We start from the raw sequence: 16291 nt of genomic DNA on the forward strand, positions 1-16291 counted from the left end.
GAGGAATAGACATAGAGTATCAACAACATAGAGTAAAACAGACCTCTTTGAATTGTTTTGGGGATGCAGAACAACACAGAATCAGAGAGAGAGAGAGAAATAATGCTTGGGAGAGGGAGAGGAATAGTTGGATCAGAAAAAGGGAGAAGAGGTAGAGAATGTGTGTTGGACTGTGCATTTTTATGTTTGTTTGTTTTTCCCCACATGTGGAACCTATGAAAGCTTATTTCTGCCGTGGAATATAAAGAGTAAAGGGTAATTGTGACTTTATCTCAGAATTCTGACTTTTTTCTTGCAATTGTGAATTTACAGTACCATCCACATCCAACCCCCACCCACTGGAAAGCAATCTCAGTCAAGGTTCCATTTCTGCATCGGGGACCCTATTTTTTCTGTTGAACATTCTATAAAGTAATGACTCATTCAGTTTTAGATAGTATGTTGCCAATAACAAACACATTCCATACTTGTACAATGGGTTTCAGTTGAAGGTAAACTGAAGGCTAATTTACAAAAAAAAAAAATTATATTGTCTATTAGATGCAGGTAGAACTGAAACATGACAAGCAATGCAGTTTTTGTAAAGCCATCAACTGTTAGTATTTCGATAGTCACTGTGCTATGATTGACTATATGCTTCTGTTAGATAGAAACTAGTGCTAATGTTTTGACCGAATGACTCGATTTTGAATCGGGTTTGCTGTGACAACAGACGGATGTTGTGCTAATTGCGTTTAGAGTTTTGAAAATGTGACTACAGATTGGACAAAAGGATGTTAGCAACTGAAAAAAACTGTAAATGAAAGCAACAGTTAAAAAAATAAATAATAATTAACTTTTTTTTTATAATTTACGTCATTCATAATTCTGCATAACTGCACATTAATCCTTATTTCACTTTCCTTCTTCATCACTTAGTCACCCTTTAACAAAATAGGAAGAATATAGAACTTAAATACATAGTTCTGAGTTGACCTCACCATTGTTTTATGGTATTATTTAGTCAGTGTTATCTTTTTTTAATAGCCTTTTGATTGTGATGACATCATCTGAAAACAAATATTGGTTCAGATAAAGCCAAATATGAGTAAAACATTTTATTATTTTATTTTGTTAGACTTTAAAGCTCAGCATGTTTGACGTTTTATTAAAAACAAGCCTGATTTGAGAAAAAAAGATAAGATTTTTTTATTTATTTGTAACCCAAGATTCACAGATTTTTATCATTAATAAGCTTACATTTATTTACTGTCTGTTATACTTCAAGAAAGCAGGGAATCATTGCCAGACTGGCTCAATAAAACAGTATGCACATCTTATAAAGTGAATACAGCATGTCAAGGCACACTACTCTCAATGCATTCAAGCAAAACCTAAAACCATATTTCATATTCAAATTTAAAGGCAGGCATTTTTATATTCCAACAACTAAATCTGCATTACATGCAACTAACCAGTTTAATTAATTGTAGGGAAAAAAAAAGAATAAATAGAATATGTATAATGTGTTTCTGATAAACAGAGTCGGGTAACAGCAGTCATGATTTATGCTAAACACATATTTCTTGTCAGCTTTAACCGTGCTTTGCATATTTCTTATATGGATTAGAGCTTTCCAAACACATAAAACATGCAAATTGCAAAACCACTTAAATCACTGACATCATGCACTACCTGTGGCTCAAAAGCCCTTTGTGTATAGATTCATAAATTACTTTCAGACACATGTTTTAGCATTCACCACAGCACATTCCTTAATAAACACAAAGTTTCCAAATTTAATATAATAAACTCCCCTTTTGATCTAATACCCTTGTTGTTGTCCCATTTGCAAGCTATTCAAGGCAGTTATTTATACCATTTACTTCATTTTAACACTAAATCCTGTATTTGACTCTACACTTTAACAATGAAGACTGAAATATCAGAAAAGGCTAAAACTGTAAAAAGGTAGCAAAGCAGCAGAGATGTCATAAAAGAACATCACAAGTCAGTTTAAGATATAAATTCAACAATCATTTGAAGAGTGCAAATCCTTTGATCATTAAAGCGTAGCAAATAACATGCTTACCTCTCACTGACCTTTACAAAAATATATGAGCTGTACAACAGTGTAAATCCCTGCTGAAAACATGCCGTATAAATCATTCAGAAATGTTATGAAACATCCGTCAGAAGAGGCTAATTAAAATATCCAATTCCTGTGTGTACATTGAAACAGCTTTTTCAACATTTTGGTCAATTTTACGAGGGAAACTTTGGTTGTCATTTAAATAAAAAAAAATTAAATAAAAAAAACTTTGTTAATCCTCCTACAAACACTGTAATAGGCCTAATATATCACCACCTCTCCGGGCTCCCTGTCTTCAGGTATTTTTCTTTACACAATTACCCCACATTTATCACCTTGTAAAAGGAAGTACTATTCAATGGTGTTCACCTTTGAAGAAAAAAAAAAAGAAGTTTTTTATGTGTAACTGCAGATGCAAATAGATGTAATACAATAAACCTGAGATCTCCAAGCTGCCAATCACAGAGAAACACTCTGAACACAACCTTAGCCCAAAAATATCTTTCCATCCTATTAAAGTATAAATTGCCATGGGAATGTGATTGCGTACAATGTAGAGGTTTTTAGGTCATTCATTGACTATGTCTTCCTTATTCTGTTCTCTAGGGGTCCTCTGTGCCTCCCTAAGGCTCTTTTTACGAGGTTCAGAAGTTTCATCGTCCTCTTTTCAATACAGGTTCTCTTTCTTTTTCACTCTGATTCGGTCTTAGTTTAAGATCCCACTCCCAGTGCTTTCTTCATATGCTCATAAACCACATAAGAGATGCTAACAGCAGGAATGACTTTGAGGAAATTGGGGGCAATGCCACGGTAAAGTCCAGGAACGCCTTCATGGGACACAATGTGCTTGAACTGGCCAACCATTGACAGCTGAGGAGTGCCATCTGCTGAGGCTTTTAGGAAGAAAGGAAGGAAAAGTGAGGTTATAATTTATTTTTTTGTGTGTGTTTTCTTTGCTGTGAACATATTGTGCTTCTTAAAGAATCACAAAATAAGCAGAATGATACGTCATAAGAATTCTGTGATTCTGTTTCGTCTCGCTCACCCTGAGCCTGCATGCGTGTGCGGATTAAAGCCAGCGGGTAACTAGCCAACTGCCCACATGTGCTGGACACAGTGCCACATCCAAGAAGCACCAGGATGCCAGGATCAGCCGAGCCCATGCAGTACCGCTGTAGCCAAGCGTTCTTTAGAGTCTGTTAAAAACATAGAAAATAGATTTGACATAGATTTGTAAATATTTTTTTCAAAATATACAATTAATATATTGTTAATATATGTTAGACCATATTTGCATACATTTATTTTTGATACATTTTAGTTAATTATATTTCCTCATATTTTTGACATTTTTTAAGAAAATATTTTCAATCTAAAAATATTGAAATTGTCCAAAACACACACGCACATACAGTCATGGCCAAAAAATATCAGCACCCTTGGTAAATATAAATCTGCATTGTTAATCCTTTTGATCTTTTATTTTAAAAAATCACAAAAATCTAACTTTTCATTGGAGAATAAGAATTTAAAATGGGGGGAAATATCATTATGAAATAAATGTTTTTCTCTAATACACATTGGCCACAATTAACGGCACCCTTTTATTCAATACTTTTTGAAACCTCCATTTGCCAGTTTAACAGCTCTAAATGTTCTCCTATAATGCCTGATGAGGTTAGAGAACACCTGACAAGAGATCAGAGACCATTCCTTCATCCAGAATCACTCCAGATCCTTCAGATTCACAGCTCCATGTTTGTGCTTCTTCTCTTCAGTTCACCCACTCATTTTCTACAGGGTTCAGGTCAGAGGACTGGAATGGCCATAGCCCATTTTTGTGTTGTTTTTGAGGTTTGTGTTTGGATTATTGTATATATACTAACTTTCAAAAGGGGTCAGTAATATTTTTCAGTGTTTTCAAAATAAGTTTATTATGCTCTCCAAGGCTGTATTACAGTAATTTGATTTTAAAAATAATAAAAAACTAAATAAATAAAAATAAACAATATTGTGAACTATTACAGTTTTTTCAACTTCTTACACACAAAATCTTTACTGGTCATACAATTTCTGAAACCTGACACTCAAACAGCAGAAGCACACACCAAATCTGCAAAACCAGACACTAATTCTCAGCCTTTGACTCATCATAAAATACTTTTTGCAAAACACAACACACAATTCTCCATGTAACTCACATAAATCTAACAGGAATGAATATGGTGGCAAAGGTGTTTGCATTTGAGATGTGTTTGTGATATTTTGAATGCAGTGCTTCATTTTGCAAGAGATGTGAGGCATTTTGCAATCCAATTCTTGGATTTTGTGTAAAGGTTTGAAAAAAAGAGGCAAAGTTTTGAAAATGTGTGTAAGCAGCTGAAAAAACTGCATTAAAAATGTATATTATTACTTTATTTTTTGTATATTTTACAGTAATATACTTTAGTATATTACTTTTGTATACTTTATTTCATTGCATTGAATTCAGTGTCACATGATCCTTCAAAAATTCATTCTAATTTTCTGCCTTGTGCTGCTTAATATTTTTGTGGAAACCTTGGTACTATTTTCAGGATTTGTTAATTAATAGAGTGTAAATAACAGCATTTATTTAAAATATGAATATTTTGTAACATTATAACTGCATCCTTGGCCCAATAAAATGATTGCTTTTTTTGCCACATGGGAAAGAATGAAATGGGGTTAACAGATTTGTCAAGACCATCACCTGAAAAGATCTGTGAGTTGTAGGAGGAGACCATAGAACACAACAACGTAAATACATAACTTATTATTTAACCAAACATAGCAATTGAGAATGATGAATTCCCAGAGTTTGACAGTGACAGCAGGGATTCACAAACATTTAAATGTGTTTAAATACACACACAGCCTACCTCATACACAGCCAGATCAATGCCAGCATAAGGGATGATGCCAAGTGTGTTGGGCACATAGCCTTTGTAGAACGCGCGCACTCCTTCTTTACGCAGTATCTGTTTGGCACAGTCTGCCATGCCAGAATATTGTCCTGTCTTCCGCAGGGTCAGACGCGTCTTCAACACCTGGGAAGCAAAGAGGAATAGAGTAACAATATAGAGATTTCAAAAAATTGAGAGTATAGAGCAGTATATACATTTGGAGGTCACTGGTAACGTCAAGCTGCAGCAGCTCCTTCCAGCATAAATAAAGAGTATAATATTACAATTTGAAAGAACTATTTTCTATGTTTTAAAATGTAATTTATTCCTTTGATAGCAAAGCTGAATTTTCAGCAGTAATTACTCCAGTTTTCAGTGTCACATGATCCTTCAAAAACTTTTTTTTTTTAATTATTAATGTTGAAAACAGTAGTGTTGCTTAATATTTTTGTCAACGCCATGATTTTTTTTTCGAAACTTCAGAAGAACAGCATTTATTTTAAATAGAAACCTTTGTAACATTATAATGATCTAGTTTAATGTACTAATGTCTATATATAATTGTAATTCAAATGATAATTTATATACATCCACTTGTCAGCTTATTCGGAAGTTTCCATATCCATTTTCTTACACTGGGACAGATCTTTCTGTTTATATCCATCTACTTTATACAATATCTGTAGAAGTGCTTATGATAAAAAAGGTGATAAGTACAGAACTCAGGCAACTGAATTCTTCAGGTCTTATCTTTATCAAGCTATTTAGTAATGACGTCATTTTGTAGGCCAACCTGGAAGGCTAATTTGCCAAGGATTCCCTCAGGAATTTCTAATGGGCTTTTAGAAAGCCAGTTTTCGATTTACAGTATGAATGGCATAAGCTCTGTGGTTACATTACTTATAGAGCTGAAAAGCGAAAGTCTCTTCATGTCTCTCACTTCCTCCTCCTCTCTCACCTCCATGGGGTAGATGATAGTCTGAGCTGTAGCTCCTGCCAGTGATCCAGCAACGAAGCGTTCCTGAACTCTTAGAGAGCCGCCCTCCCTACTGCCTCTGATCAGCCATTTGATCTACACAAGACATTTATTATAGTTAACTTGCATTAGACAGTCCGCCACTCAGGCCTAGCTCAAAACAGAGTGGCTATTCTGTAGCTACTGGATTCTGGTTTGTTTACCTGCTCATAAGCCATGAATTTGATAGCTGACTCCGGCGCAATTTTGAGGACATTGATGCCGTTGCCTCTCCAAAGGGACCTCAATCCTCCTTCCTGCACCATTCCCCACAAGCCACCAAACAAACTCACACCACTGGAGCCATGGACCTGTTGAAAATCCACTCAGATCACAATCCTTTCATTATGAGTATTGTACTTTTCACAACAGAACTGCAAACACAAGATTTATTTATTTCTGTTGAGTTTATTTGATATAACAATAATTGATAGAAACAATATAGCTTCAATCAAATACTTTTAAGAGTTGACCGAACCTGAAGGAAAACTTTAAGACGGTCGAGAGGAGCAGTTCCCGTTCGCGATACGGCTCCTGCCATTGCCCCGGCCACGAGCTGTCTCCACACCACACCTGAACACCGCTCTTTCTCTGAGAACTCATCCGGCACAGTCAGCTGCTCTCCAATGTCCAACATCTGAAACACAGTTAAAGTTTACATTCCTAAATATCTATGAATATAAGGCCTACAATCTAATTTCTGAAAAGAGCTGGAAGTAGACCAGAGAGTGTTTCCAGTAGTGGGCGATGTCCTCCATGTTGTGCAAGGGGTTAAACAGGAAGTGGTCCCGCCACTCCTTCCAGTCAATGGTCATAGTGCCATCTCTGTCTATGCTGACACATAAAAGGAATATAAAACAGTTAAAACAAGCTTTTTCTATGCCCATTGAAACTATGTTTGACTCAGCATGTGGGTGCTTCACAGCAACAACTCAAACTCTTTTGAAAGCACAGTCAGAGTGGGAGGTAAGCGTGTACATGACATTGATTAAGTACTAAAAAAACACAGTGTTTTGTGAAAAGTTGAAGTGCTCTAACCTCTGCAGGATTCTGGAGGCCTGTTCTGTGGATACATTCACTCCAAGCCTGTGCAAGGAGAGCTGAATTTCTCCAACATCTATGTGACCTAAAATCATAAAATTATCCTATGTTTATTCCGTAAATACCAGTGTAGTTCCATGGTAACTTCTCAGGAACTGTCCATTTAATATAAAGTGTGACCTCCTGGACACCAACCACAATTTATATGTAAAGCCTAACTTACTGTCCGCTGATGTGTAACATCAGAGTAATTACATGGTAAATCCATAGGAATTGTCTACTTAATATCCAAGTGTAACACTTTCTTTACCAAAAAGTGCTGTTAGTCCTGTTACACATTTGTACTTGCATTACCAAAAAGTGTTGTTACCAATATCCTGTTACACATTTGTACTTACACATGCCATTCTGAGGGTTGTTACATGTGTGTAGTTACACAAAAATTAGAGCTGTAGATACTATGTACCATGTACTTACACTGTGGTTACATACTACATACACATCTAGTTACTATGTAAGTACACAGGTATTAGGCACACAATATAAAGTGGGACTGAATTTTCAGCAGCATTACTCCAGTCCTCATTCATGTCACTTTATCCTCCAGAAATCATTCTAATATGCTGATTTGCTGATGAAAAGACATTCCAATGTTGAAAACATTTGTGCTGCTTACTATTTTTGTGGGAACCATTATACTTTTTTGGGGGGGGGGTTTCAATGATGAATAAAAAGTTCAAAAGAACAGCAGTTATTTTCAAATAAAGTCTTTTGTAACATTATAAAATTATAAATGTCTCTACTGTCCTTTTTGATCACTTCTATGCATCCTTATTAAATAAAGATATTAATTTCTCTAACAAAAGTAAACTTCCTGACTGCAAACTTATAACATATACTACAAGACGATTAAAAGCAATCGTGCAAAGTTGAAATATGCCATTTTCAGGGAACTATTGTGAGGTTACAGTTACAGTGATGTTGTGTGGTAAGATTATAATATGTGAAAAGATTATCCAGACCATCGTTGTTGTGGTCCAGGCTGCGGAACATGAGTCTGAGCTCTTTCTCGTGCGTGCGCAGATACTGTGTGAACTCCTCAATGTCCAGCTGGCCGTCATGATTGGTGTCACTCACACGTACAATCTAAGGGGTGGAGGAAGTGAAAAGTGCATGTTTAAGAGCACGAATGTGAGGCTTGTAGGAGTTATAGTGAACTTTTTTTTACTGTAGCCATGCCTATGTAGAATGAGGAACAAAGAGAAACTCAAAGAAAACAAAAAGAAGAGAGGAGGCATTGCTCTAAACTTACAGATGCAAGGTTTCTGTTTGTGTGCAAAGCCCTGCCAGCAGTCTGGTGACTCCAATCGCAAACACATTGTGAACTAGAGCTAATCTCTCCTCTTGCATCGCATTACATGACTAACAGTCTCACAACCCAACAGCACAGACATACCACTGGCACATAGTGTCGCTCTCCCCAAGGAAACTTGGAGTCTCCAAGTTACGTTCATAATGGCACTTTCATGGTTTCATCTTAGCATCCTTAGCTACTTGCTGAAGTAATCGTCACAACACAACATTTGCACTGGCTTGTAAGTCACTTTGGCAAGTAGGAGTCTGTTTACAAAACTGAAAATCTAAATGTTGTAAAACAGTTTTTCCGTGTCCTAAAGTGCTGCAAGTTAAAGAAAAAAATGTCCGTTAAATTGCACTATAGAATAATGCATAGAATAAGATAAGGTCTCAATCTTCATTCTGTATGAGAACTTACAAAGATGGTTTCAGTGGAACCAATACAGCTATACAGACTATACAAAAGATTATCAGTAGGCTAAATAAACTGCAGATCATGTACACTTGCTGTCCGTCAGTAGCACTTACAATCCTCCACTCAAGCAGCTTAAACCAGTGGTGCAGATTTATTTCTGCAGTTTGATTGCAGCACCCTTGACATCACTTTCTAAAATAGTAGGGGAGAATGGGGAGTTGTGTAACACATTTTGTTCCAACATTTGTATCTCAGTGTTATTTTGCGCTATATGCCTCAATTTTTGATATAACAATCCAACATCCATAGTTATATGCTACATATTAAAGTATTTTGAAATATTACCACAAATATACATACCACAAATAATTGTTCTTATATATGCAAATACTCTCTAAAAACATAACAGACAGTGTGCATGCTATAGCCTAATAATTGAACTTGAACATGTATAAAAACATTATTGGTAACACTTTAGTATAGAGACCAATTCTCACTATTAACTAGTTGCTTATTAGCATGCCTATTATTAACATATTGGCTGTTTATAGCATTTATAAAGCACATATTCTGCATGACCATATTCTACATCCCTAATCCTACCCAATACCTAATCCTAACCACTATTTTACTAACTATTAATAAGCAGCAAATTAGGAATTTATTGAGGAAAAAGTCGTAGTTAATGGTTTGTTAATAGGCAGAACTGGACCTTAAAATAAAGTGTGTGACCGCATTATTTAATCACATTAACAAAAGATCCTGCTGATAGTTTAACTTTAATGAACATATTCAGGTAAGTATTACACATGTAGTGAAGGATGGAGTTCATATGGTTCCACCAGTGGTAAAAATTGGATAAACCAGTGGTTCTCAAACTTTTTGACCCGAAGGCCAACTCAATTTCCGAAGAATTTCCCTTAGGATAATTATGACAAAGCAGCTTGTTTTTTGTTAATATATTGCAATAATTTGTTTAATTAATTTAATATATTGCTGGTATATACGCTGATATATTGATGTCAGAAGTTATATCCAGTTTTCAGTACAAACCACTGACCTCACATCTCACCCTGAGCTACAACACTTTCCAGTCTCCCGACCCAAGCAACGAAACTAGTCTGGAGGTCAATTTTGCAGCGTGGAAAGAGAAGTCTAGAGGTCACTGAAAGGTCGAAACTTTCGTCCGTCAAAAAAAAAAAAAATTCGGATCAGGTTCGATTTGCATCCGTAGCATGCATTTTGATAAGAAAGGATGGGGAATACGAAAAAACGGAAAAACGCATGCGACAATTTCGGAGTCGGTGTGCAGTGACCTTAACTCTTAAATAAATGACACGGTATCATTTGTCCTTGGCCGCAGACACGGCAGTATTCTACTGGGTAAGTTTCACTCTTGCTAAGAGTAAGCATGACAAAATCCACACAGACCTGATATGTTGGGGTTTCATATGTTTGCAGTTCACCGCACTTTACAGCTCATCACCCAGAAATGAACATGTTTGTGATGAACAGCTATTAACTTCCCAAGCGACCCACCTCGTCCACCTCACCGCGAACGACCCCCCAGGCGGTCAATCCGGTGCGCAGCTCATTCACATCGACCCTCCCATCTTTATTTAGATCCAGCTGGTCGAATAGCTCGGCCCATCGTTTCTCCCGCTCTGGATCGGACACCCCGTTATCTTGACAGCGAGCCCATGTCCAACACGAAGGGAACCGACTCCTCGCTTCGCCCATATGAAACAGCTCTCGGTGAATACGGGGCAGATTTGTTCTCCAGACTCAGAGCTGTATTAGGTAGAAGAACTGCATCCTACCTCCCAAAATACAGGTAAATTACTTCCTCAGGAAAGACCACTTTAAGGATTTGTGGATTGAGGTAAATAAAAAAAAACAACAACAACAACTGCTTAATCTTGATATATAGCCTCGTTCACCTGTCAGAGTCCCGCCACAAAAACGCGTTTAAACGGGTGTTGCTCCACTGTAGCCCGGGCCGATTACTGCAGAGTTAATCCAGGAAGTATTAAACCTCTGCCCCTCTGGCTAGAATAATAATCCCCGTGTCTGTTCCACCGGTTCTCTCAAAGCCAGCTCCATCAGCTCATGCCTATAAAACTGTCCAGTTCTGGGCTCAGATCACATGAAGAGCAAGCGTCGCCTGCACCGGTTACCGCATCGCAGCGCGACGGAGATCTCCGCATCCAGCCCCGCTCTAGGTTCACGAGTCGCGTCTGTTGCTCATTTGATCGTGCTGTGCGGGATGAGTGCCGTCGCCGCTGCTCAGATCTGAAGGGAAGGGCTGGGTGTCCCAACTCTATTAAAGCGCCCTGAGGAGCGATAGCGTGTCATGGATTAGCAGTGTGCTAATTATTCACTGGCTTTTACGTCGGTCTGTTTTTATGGGTTCTTCTTGTACCCCTCGCACATTTCGCGAACGGTCAGTTTAGATGTTTCTGATATTTAAAGCTATAATAAAGTCATAAATCATTACATTAGGCTATCTTGTTTTAGGTTTTTCCTAACGAAAAGTGCTTGAGCAGCGTGTTGCTATAGTAACCTCCTCAGGTGAACGCGCCGAAATTATTAACTTTCAATCTTTATTAGGCTACTCTTATGATTTTCTAAAACCTTGTATTGTAAACAGCTACAACGCTAAAATATTATACCTGTATGGAGTAGCGTATATGCAAAAAAAAAAAGCCCCCCTTCACATCCATCCCTTGGTTGATTGACAAAAATCTCCCATTTTAAAAGTGTCAGCTCACTTATTATAGTACAACCTCCTATTTAATTTTGTGTATTACTTTACTAGAAAACACAGTTAAGCTGTAAATTTATGGTTATAATTTTACTATAGTAAAACCATGGTTAATTTTGTGGTTACTATGATTTTACTATAAAAAACAGTTAAACCATGGTTACTGTAGTAAAAGCATGGTTAATTTTTTATAAGGGAAAACTGTGGTTATACAAATGGTAATCAATACGCCAAAAAACCTGGTTACAACACATTTACTATAATAAAACCATGGTTAGTTTTCGTAAGGGAACTGAGCGCATCATCCAGGTATTTCAAGTTCAATCTCAAAAAAACTGCAACCAATTGCATTTTCAGAACAATTAGGCCTACAGTTCCTTATTTATTGTCTTTTATCAGACAATTGAAATGCACAACACTTTGCTGAATAGGGTGGGTTTCGGGTGCAGGTGACGTGCACCCTTTGTAGTGTGATGCTGTGGGATGAGTGGAAACTACCGAGTCAACACTTGTAGGATATGCAAGATTAGAGGGAACCCATTCAAGGATTTTGTTATGACGATAAAGATGCCTCATGGGTTGCGTTGAATTTAAGGTCAACCTCAAACAAAGAAACGGATTCATATAAAAGGAATTTAATTATCAATGTAATGGAATTTGTGTTAATATACTATTTGTTTTTTTATTAATGGTAAATATATTTACAGATAAACATTTATGCATGATAGTTGTATGCATTCAATTACTTATCATATGTGCAACATAGAAAAAAGGGTCTTTACCCGGTCCTCTTAAATTTCTGTCATAATTAACAGTGCAGTGTCAAGTCAAGTTAATAGCTCTGCTTGTATTGCAGCTCTATTCATTTACAGTATAGCTCAGGCCACTAGACTACAAGACAACTCCAAACAACAGCCTACTCATGGTTTAAAAAAAACACATCAGAGAACTAAACTTCAAATCTTTGGCAGGAACCTGTCACCAGCAGCAGTGCTGTGATGCGAAACAAAAGTAGGGGGTGTTTTTGTGCTGTGTATTTCTGAGCCAAGCTCTCGTTTACAAATGTTTATTAGATTGGTGTTGAAAGGAGAAAGTACAAAGGTAGCCAATCCCAGACGGTAATTCTTGGCACAGCCCACACAGAAGTTTTCTGGCTATGAACAATGATTTCACTCAATTACACTCTCAACTCCCTCATAAAACCATCTAAGGGACTTTATTCTCCTGTCCAGTATTTTCTGACTTGTCATGGTTGTCATCTAAGACAGATCTAAGACTCTCCACACTTCAGGTCACATTAATAGACAGAGAGACAAGGAACATGAAGTGTCCCATAGTGCTTTGCAGGCAAGCATGCAGAGATTATTTTGTCTGTTCCTTTGTATCCAGGACAACCTCCTCTGGCACTGAATATCACCAGAGACTGAACAAACACAGAGCATATCAGTATTCATAAATGTGTTAATCATTCACAGTCAATTTATGTATCTTATCATGATAGTTATAAAATTAATTTGCTTCCAGTTCAATCCCTTTTTAGCAAACAAATGTTAAGTTAATGTTTACTAATATGGTCCAGGGCTAATATGGTACAGATTTCCTGGTACAAGTAACTCATTTACATAATTTATATTTCTTAAATATTGTTCATATGTAACAGTTGTAACAGAGTTGTGTTTAAAATTATTACTTAACAATAGCTTTATGGAAGAGACAAATTACTGCTGTTTACTGTGGTCAAAATGATGTCACTGCCGCACATCCCTGGCCACATTCAAAACAGGATGAAATGAAAATAATGGCTGCTTTGCATGCCTCACATCCACCTCTCAGGGCACATGGATCAGTTTCATGCTGCTTCATAATGCCTCTAAATTAGACATTCACGAGTTCACACTTACATATATTTAGCACGAGTTACGTAATGCGTATTTGGCGAGTATGGTAATACGTAGTTGGCGTGCTGTCCTGGGGAAGGGCTCTGAGCTCGGGAATGGCCCGAACCCAGAGTATCCCCCGTGGTATGGAGAGAACTTGGTGATATTGGTGGAGGAGGGGTGGTGGAGGGATGCTGATAGACCGTCAAATGAGTGGAGGTATGTCAGCTGTATTTATGTCCGTGAGTTGATTGACTTGATTGCCTACCACTTGTGTTTAATTAGGCTAAGTATCTGACGTGCTCCTCCCGAACTTTGTTAATAAAACATCATTTGTTTAAAACCTAAAAGTGGTTATCAACAACCAGTCGATTTCTGCAATTGAGAATGTGTTTCATTTTTTCTAGGATAGTAATAGTTATTACACAAAAGGCCACAAGGGGGATCCAAATATTCAATTTCCTCGATCAAAGTAAAAGCTCAGAAGATAGACAGACAAAATATAGAGAAAAAAAGCTTAAGCAATTTCCATCAACAAACATCAAGTATAATGTCACAGCTTAACACAATATTAAAATATTTGATTTATTATTTATTATTAAAAGTTTGAAGTCAGTTTTTTGAAGAAGAAATTAATACTTTACTAATACTAATACATTACATTTTTTTAAAGTGACAATAAAGACATTCATAATGATACAAAAGATTTCTATTTCAAGTAATTGTTGTACTTTAAACTTTCTATTCATCAAAAAATCCTGAAAATATATCACCGTTTCCACAAAATATTAAACAGTAGAATTTTCAACATTGATGATAATAAGAAGTCTTTCTTGAGCAACAAATCATATATTATAGTGATTTCTGAAGCATCATGTGACACTGAAGACTGGAGTAATGATGCTGAAAATACAGCTTTAACATCACAGGAATAAAATATGATTGAAAATATATTAAAATAGACAAGCAATTCAACAATATTACTAAATATTTCTGTTTTTAATGTAGGTTTTTTGATCAGATAAATGCAACCTTGGCAAGCATAAGGGACTTCTTCAAAAGCATTACTTTTTTTTACTGACCTCAAAGCTTTAAACAGTATAATATAATACGTTTATTGTTAATTGCCAGTATTTTGATTGAAGATGCCTGCCAACTTGTGGTTGATCATATTCAACACAGATCCTTCAAGGACACAAACTGTAATAAAACTTGATTTTCATCTGCTTTTAGTAAGACTGTGGAAACTGTAGAAGTTAAAATCAATGGTGTGTATTTGCAGACATAAAACACAGGGAACACGCTACATAAACAATTATTTTAGAGCATAAAGTGTGGCAAATGGACCAGAGAGCAATGGAAAAGATAATGAATTGAGAAGAGAGAAAAAACCCCTCTTGATTATCAACAGCGTGTTGCGCAGTGGCCTCAGCATGGGGTTCGTCAGCAGACTGGATGGAGAAGTTCTGCCTTTCATCCAAAATGTTCTCTGAGGGGAGAGGGAAGATGAAACATGCCTAAGGGAGCCTGTGAGGCTGGGCTAATCTGGAGTATCAGTGAGGAAATTGAGGCCTGCTGATTACCATGCTGCTGCCTCTCTCTCATTATCTCCCTCCTCATTTAACAGCCCTCGGCCCTCGAAGCTCCTCAGCGTGAGTGGGTGAGATACTGTTTCAACTGCAGGCTCTCCACGCTCTCTGTTCTCACAGCCCTCACTTTTTATTATGCCAAGTGCACCCATAAAAGCTCAAATAGAGATCCAGTGCTTATGGATTACAAGTTTTGGCGATTGAGGAAGCCACTTGATCTTATGTTTTTCATGGGGTAAAAGTGCGCCTCTGAGACACGTAGCCTATATTATAAAATCAGTAAAGTGTCTAAAAATGCCCAGGAGGTGGCGGTAATGAGCTGGAATTTCCTCACTTGGATGCGTCCGCTGTGGATTTCATTTATGAAAGGGAGGGCCAAGCACGAGACAAACCATTAAGTTGACTTATGACCTTCATTATTGACTTTATTATTTTGCATGCTGCTTCTGCGATCCATCAGCAACGCTTGGCATCTGGCTTTGCTGCATCTCCTGAAGTTACAATGGCTGTTTGGTACAAGACCACACAGGATTTACAGCTCTGACCCACATCTACCACAGTCCAGTGCCTCAGGCAGGCACAGATGCTCCAAGATGCCCATCCAGAACGCACGCCAAAAGCTTGGGGAGAGATAGAGAGGAAAAGAGAGAGAACGAGAGGATGAAACGGGTGGGAGTATGTGTGCTGGCCGTGACAAACAGGTGGTACCTTGGCTGTCAGGTAGAAGTGCCGTGTCTCCAGTCTGTTTAGTTTGGACAGCCGCCAGTTTAAATTCTCCTTTAGCGAGGCGTCCAAATATGAGGTACATAAAAACAGGATTTCATATCATGAAAGCCAGCAAGAGCACATGTCAGTCGAAATCTGAGCAAACTCAACTACATCATTCCCTTATTAACCTTAATAGGATACAGTAATTCCATTTCTTTAACCAGCGAAAACTTCACACTTCACAAATCACAACTTGCACTATATGTGACCCAGCCCAGTGAGGGATCAATAGCTAATTCACTTCCAGTCTTTGGAAATGTTTAATCTATAGCCAACTATAAATCAAAGATGACCGAGAGACATCACATTTATAAAGTGGCTTTTCATCATGAATGGCATTGTGTTAATGTAATAGATCATATTTAGCTATGATGTGAATGAGTGGTGTCATCAACTCAGTATGTTTGTGACATTTCTTGGGGTTAGAAATGGAGTCTTCGTGAAAGCATAACCGACACAAACAGACTGTGG

General features: G+C 37.3%; 1 protein-coding gene across 3 annotated transcripts; it reads right to left on the bottom strand.

The window, feature by feature from the left end:
- Positions 1-1085: 1085 nt before the first annotated feature.
- LOC306869130 (mitochondrial adenyl nucleotide antiporter SLC25A23-like) lies at positions 1086-11382 on the bottom strand. Of its 3 annotated transcripts, XM_079415747.1 has the most exons (11): positions 10763-11382; positions 10362-10638; positions 8074-8197; positions 7049-7136; positions 6733-6844; positions 6489-6647; positions 6175-6321; positions 5954-6067; positions 4972-5139; positions 3117-3267; positions 1116-2964 (listed from the first exon to the last, which is right to left on the bottom strand). In XM_079415747.1, exons 2-11 carry the CDS (start codon positions 10560-10562, stop codon positions 2783-2785), a joined length of 1446 nt encoding a protein of 481 aa, XP_079271873.1. In that variant the 5' UTR covers positions 10563-10638; positions 10763-11382; the 3' UTR covers positions 1116-2782. The 3 variants fall into 3 exon arrangements, with proteins under 3 accessions (XP_079271872.1, XP_079271873.1, XP_079271874.1); XM_079415746.1 differs by having other exon boundaries at positions 1086-2964; positions 10362-11164; XM_079415748.1 differs by lacking the exon at positions 10362-10638 and having other exon boundaries at positions 1167-2964; positions 10763-11121.
- Positions 11383-16291: the final 4909 nt, after the last annotated feature.

Source organism: Barbus barbus, assembly GCF_936440315.1.
Source record: "Barbus barbus genome assembly, chromosome: 4".
Lineage (NCBI taxonomy): Eukaryota > Metazoa > Chordata > Actinopteri > Cypriniformes > Cyprinidae > Barbus > Barbus barbus.